The 6,236-nt window shown below is 44.5% G+C and overlaps 1 protein-coding gene across 1 annotated transcript; it reads left to right on the top strand.

Annotated features, from left to right (window-relative positions):
- Positions 1-785: 785 nt before the first annotated feature.
- On the top strand, positions 786-4,203 carry LOC138503409 (zinc finger MYM-type protein 1-like). The gene is made up of 2 exons (XM_069623089.1): positions 786-1,020; positions 1,862-4,203. Exon 2 carries the CDS (start codon positions 1,880-1,882, stop codon positions 3,998-4,000), a length of 2,121 nt encoding a protein of 706 aa, XP_069479190.1. The 5' UTR covers positions 786-1,020; positions 1,862-1,879; the 3' UTR covers positions 4,001-4,203.
- Positions 4,204-6,236: the final 2,033 nt, after the last annotated feature.

The following is a 6,236-nucleotide window of genomic DNA, read 5'->3' as shown; positions in this document are numbered from 1 at the left end:
AGCATCAAAAGCAGGGACGGCGTCAGGGCATTTCAAACCTTTCAAATGAAAGGGGCCTTGAGCCTCAGAGGGGCCCTGAGCAACTGCCCCCATGTTGGCAGTCTGCAGTCTTCACAAATAGCAACATATTCTTTTCATTCCTGGGTTTAAATGTGCATGTGTAATTAACTGTCAGCCTGTGCTTCTTCTTCTTGCTGTTTACCCACCTTCCCCTTTGACCTCGGCTCACTGCCTTGTGTTGTGCTTGCTTGATCTGTCTACCTTCATCCCTTCATTCCTTGTTGTGGCCAGGCACAGCTGTAGCACAGCTACACTTGCCAGGCACAGTGCCACTTGCCAGACACAGCTGTAGCAGAATTAACTACCCGTTGTTCTAGAAGCAGAAACATGGTGCAAGTTCCTGGACATCATGATCTAATAGCAGTGCCTGGCAGAAGCTTGCACCGTATGCACAAGGCCAAAATATTGGCTTTGTCAATGCTTGTGTTGAACAGGATCTCAGTGGCTTTGCCAATGCTGTTTTTAACAGGACTTCAGCGAAGGACACGCAGAGTGCTTATAAATCGGGTGCCTGAAGGGCTGCAGCAAATTAATTTTGTAATGTGAGCTCCGCAAAGCACACTTTTAAAGCCCCAGAACGAAAACATTACAAAAATGTATATATTGCAGCGTTATACAACTGATGACTGGCACATGGTGGTAGTTGCTGGTACTTTCTTTACACATTGTACTAATGATTATTCTGGTGCAGTTTCAATGTTACAAGCAGTTAACTCTCTCTCCTTCATGTGTGAAAACCATTTTAATACTGCTCTAAGCCTATGTTGCCCTTTCTCAGATCAGTCTCTCGCTTTCTCTTTACAGACCATCAGCAACACCTTACATGAACAAATCCAACCAGTCCAGGGCAATTGTGCAACTAAAAACATCAGACTTCAACCTCCACAGTGCACCTTCCGGGATTTGGATTTCCCATAGCCTGCGAAGGAGTTCATTGCAGTGACCATTCTCCAGAACGAGGTGAGCTAGCATGAGTCTTTTGTAGGGTTTGGTGCTCAGGGCACTCTAACTCTGTTTGTGTTCATCTGTAGTAAAGAAGGCACACAGCTATCTTGGTTAAAAAAAATGTGAAAAGAAGCCCATGTTTGTGGGGATCAATGAGGTGGGGGAAAATCTGATGAACAGTACAGACTACAGAATGGCATCTATGACTAGCTGAGAGGGTGGCATGTGAAAATCGAAAGTCATACATATAATGCAAAAAGGCCTGCTTATGGTTCAACGGAAGCAAACCTGTCCATTTGGAAACTGTTTTTCGAAGGATAGGATTGGGTGGTGGTTCCCACTTACCTCATGATGTCCTGGTATCATCCAGTTGAATGGTATACAGTAATTTGTTTTACTGCTGTAAAATCCCACAGTCTTTCAAACATCAGAATACCTTCTTTCTAATCTTCACCGTTGCTCCCACAGTGCTTGGGAGGGGTTGGGGTTGTGTCATGCAGTCAGAAAAATCTCCCTACATTCTAAACAATGTTTTTTTTAGAACAGTATTAACAGAACAAACTTGCCTCATTTCTTCCATAAGTACTCATTTGCCAAACAAGCTGCAATATGTACTGTGTGGCTGGTGTCACATTTGCTAATGGGCATGTGTGTTAACGCATGCATAGATAACATCAGCAATTATACTCAACTGTACTGGTCGATGATAAGTACAGCAGAGTTGTGTATAATTGCAGACGCTATCTGTGTCTAGTACCGACTAATTATACTTATGTGTTATTGAAGAGCATACCTAACAATGACTACATGATCCCATCTACATATACATGTACATAATCATTTTGCTTATTAACAGGTGTCACTGTTGCTGAAAATGAATTCAGTGGACCAATTACTCTCAAAACCATTTTCCGGACTCGCACACAGTGAAAAACTGGAGGTGAAAAGACTAGGGCCTGATCGGCCAGATGTAAAAATTGAACAGTCCGCAAAAGATAGGGGAAAGGCTTACACACGCACATTTTCCATGGTGTGGTATGAAAAGAAGACATGGCTCACTGGTAGCATTGCTAAGCGGTCTTTGTTCTGCTTCCCTTGCCTGCTGTTTGGAGGTGAAACGGCCTGGACAAAAACCGGAGTCACTGACTTAAAGCATTTGTCAGAAAAAACCAAGAGACATGAATCGTGCAAATCTCATATTGAGAATATATTACAGCTGCGCATGTTGGGAAGTGTGAACATTGCAACACAGTTGGATGATGCCTATCGCCGGAGCGTGATGAGGCATAATGAGGATGTGGATAAAAACCGATACATCTTGTCAAAGTTAATAGACTGTGTGCGTTTTTGTGGTGCGTTTGAATTGGCTTTACGTGGCCATGATGAAACTGAAGACTCTTTAAATCCTGGTGTGTTTAGAGGCCTGGTGGATTTTGTATCCAGCATAGACAGTGCAATGGAACTACACTTAAAAAATGCAACAGTATTCAAGGGCACTTCAAAAACAATTCAGAATGAACTGCTGGACTGCATGCTCACGGTCACCAGAGAGATCATTGTAGAGCAGTTAAAATGCACTGATTATGTGGCTATTCAGGCAGACGATACAACTGATATTTCCACTAAGACTCAGTCTGTGCTAGTCTATCGCTACATTGATGAACGATACAGAATTGTTGAAAGGTTTTATGGATTCTCTGATCTGAAAGACTCTAGTGCGCAGACCATTGCTACTGCCATAATGGAAAAATTGGACAAAGTATTCCCTGAAGATTGCCACAAAAAAAAAGTAATTGCGCAAACATATGATGGTGCGAGTGTAATGAGGGGGGTGTCTGGTGGAGTCCAAAAGAAAGTAGCTGAAGTGTATCCAAATGCACATTATGTACATTGCTATGCACACCAGCTTAACCTCATCATTGAACAGGCTGTTTCAAATATCTCACAAGCTCGAGTTTTCTTTTTGGATATCTCTGGCTTCTGTACATTTTTTTCTCGTTCTCCAAAAAGAACCGCAGTTCTAGATGAGGTTTCAGATTCCAGACTTCCAAAACCATCTCGCACTCGCTGGAGCTACCATATTCGGGTAGTGGAAGCCATATATCGGCACAGGGAAGCACTCCGTACATGCTTTGAGAAAATTATTGAAAGACGGACTGATTTTGAGGGGGTTACTGTGCATGAGGCCCAGGGATTCATTCGAACTCTGAAAGAGAAGGAGTTCCTTTTCTTCCTTTTTTTGTTCAATGACATAATGCCCCATGTCGACATTTTATATAACCAGCTTCAGAAGCGAGACATTGACTCTGTGTATGTGCAGAAAGCTACTGAAACTTTTATCAAGTGCATTGGCAGAGTACGTGAAAGCACTGACAATCTGGAAGCTAAATTTCCATCAGAGGCAACTTTTTCAGGTCGCAATGCAAATATGAACACTTTGAATCGTTTGGCTAAAGAAGTATGTGATATTATAGTTACACAAGCCCAAGAACGCTTTGCATTTACTAACCACTTGGAGGGGGCCAAATTGTTGCAGAGTGACCTATTTCAAACACATGGACAGTCTTTTCCCAATGAAGCACTGAATGCAACTGTCCAAGCGTACCCCATGTTAAACAAGGAAAGACTGCGCACTGAGCTTTCAATTGTTTATGAGAGACCAGAATTCTGTAGTTCAAGTGGGGCAATTTCTTTATTAAAATTGTTCGTTGAAAACAATCTCGAAGAAGCATTTAGTGAGACAATGCAGTTATTAAAAATTCTGATTACTACACCCATGACAACAGCTGAGTCTGAGCGCTGTTTCTCCACCCTGAAGCGAATTAAAACATTCTTGAGAAACACAATGACTGAGGATCGTCTGAATGCTTTGGCCATGCTGTCCATGGAAAAACAACTAATTCAAGAGATCCCTGACTTCAATACACGGACTATTGATAAATTTGCCTCTCTGAAAAATAGACGTGCACAATTTGTGTACAAACTTTCAAAATGATTGACCAGTGAATGTTCTGTTACAAACGAGCTATTTGCAGTTATTTTGTGGGTTACCTTGAATTCTTTGTTTCAATGGCCTTATATATGTTAGGATTTTGTTTAAGGTTGCAGTGATCTATTTGACAGAACAGTGAGAAATGTGAAGTATGTTTTGATGTTATGGTTGTTGGTTGATAATAAAGCACTCAACATAGTAAACTATTTCTGTTGCATTTTTCTCCATGCAATATGTATGTGCCATTTCTGAGACCTGTGCATTCCACGTGTTGCAACTTTGAGCAACTGACGCAATGGCAACTCAGCGAGGCAGACAGCCATTAGAGGTAGGACAAATATGTCGCATTAATTAAGTGGTTAAAAACTAAAGTCATATTTTAGCTTAGTTTCCCCCTTTCAGAAAATGCCTCAAATCCCACCTTAGTAAGAGGATGAACGCATGTGAATGCCAGTAACAGCATGACAAACATGTTTCCATCATTACTGACTATATAATGAATTTATTTATGCATACACCATAGTACCAGCTATTCCCAGTACAAGCTGCTGTAAAATACACCATCACACTTGCACACGTAAGAATAGTGTACCACCATTAATATGTAAAACCGAATGCTTTTTTCATATTTCGGTGGGTTTTTTGGACAGTAAATTGCACATTTTGTAGGCCATTTTTCCAAAATTTTCGCGGGGGGAGAAACCCCCCGCACCCCCCTTGGGGGGGGTGGGCTCGCGCGCTGCGCGCGCTCGCGTCTATATTCGCCCTGGGAAATTTACGCCCCACCAGCTTTCAAACTCACCAGCCGCCACTGGTCAAAACGTTATGAAAACCACACAAACACAACACATGGCCTACTGTCCCGCGTTCCCACAGGTGTCCCGATGAAAACGGTACCCCACATGTGTGGGTTCACCTACCTGGCCGGCATGGGGAAAGCCTAAAACACAAGTAACCCCAAGTCTGTTTTCAGAGGGAAATCTCAGACATTCTGCCGACCGGCACAACGTACAGATATGGGCCTCGGGTGTCCAAGCCACCGAGGAAAACAGGGAACCCCATGCATTTCCAAAAAGAGGACACCCGTGGGAATCCGCAGAGGTATGATATGCCCAAATTGCCCCAGAATTTATTACCCAGACACCCCTGCAAAGTCCGAAATGTGGGGAAAAAAACGCTTTTTCCGCACATTTCGCTCGACGCACCCATCGAAACACGCCCCCAACAACACATGGCCTACCGTCACGCGTTCCCACAGGTGTCCCGATGAAAACGGTACCTCACATGTGTGGGTGCACCTACCTGGCCGCCAAGGGGAAAGCCTAAAACACAAGTAACCCCAAGTCTGTTTTCACACCGGAAATGTCACACTCTCACATCATACAGATATGGGCCTCGGGTGTCCAAGCCACCAAGGAAAACAGGGAACCCCATGCATTTCCGGAAAGAGGACACCCGTGGGAATCCGCAGAGGTATGATATGCCCAAATCGGCCCAGAATGTATTACCCAGACAGCCCCGCAAAGTCCGAAATGTGGGAAAAAATACACATTTTCCTCACATTTCGCTCGACTCACCCATCGAAACACGCCCCCAACAACACATGGCCTACTGTCCCGCGTTCCCACAGGTGTCCCGATGAAAACGGTACCTCACATGTGTGGGTGCACCTACCTGGTCGCCAAGGGGAAAGCCTAAAACACAAGTAACCCCAAGTCTGTTTTCAGAGGGAAATCTCAGACATTCTGCCAACCGGCACAACGTACAGATATGGGCCTCGGGTGTCCAAGCCACCGAGGAAAACAGGGAACCCCATGCATTTCCAAAAAGAGGACACCGGTGGGAATCCGCAGAGGTATGATATGCCCAAATCGCCCCAGGATTTATTACCCAGACACCCCCGCAAAGTCCAAAATGTGGGAAAAAATACGCAATTTCCGCACATTTCGCTCGGCTCACCCATCGAAACACGCCCCCAACAACACATGGCCTACCGTCACGCGTTCCCACAGGTGTCCCGATGAAAACGGTACCTCACATGTGTGGGTGCACCTACCTGGCCGCCAAGGGGAAAGCCTAAAACACAAGTAACCCCAAGTCTGTTTTCAGAGGGAAATCTCAGACATTCTGCCGACCGGCACAACGTACAGATATGGGCCTCGGGTGTCCAAGCCACCAAAGAAAACAGGGAACCCCATGCATTTCCAAAAAGAGGACACCCGTGGGAATCCGCAGAGGT

Source organism: Ambystoma mexicanum, chromosome 11, assembly GCF_040938575.1.
Source record: "Ambystoma mexicanum isolate Mex_15411 chromosome 11, UKY_AmexF1_1, whole genome shotgun sequence".
In the NCBI taxonomy this organism is placed as follows: domain Eukaryota; kingdom Metazoa; phylum Chordata; class Amphibia; order Caudata; family Ambystomatidae; genus Ambystoma; species Ambystoma mexicanum.
The sequence above is the reverse complement of the archived record's forward strand: the minus strand, read 5'-3'. Positions and strand labels throughout refer to the sequence as shown.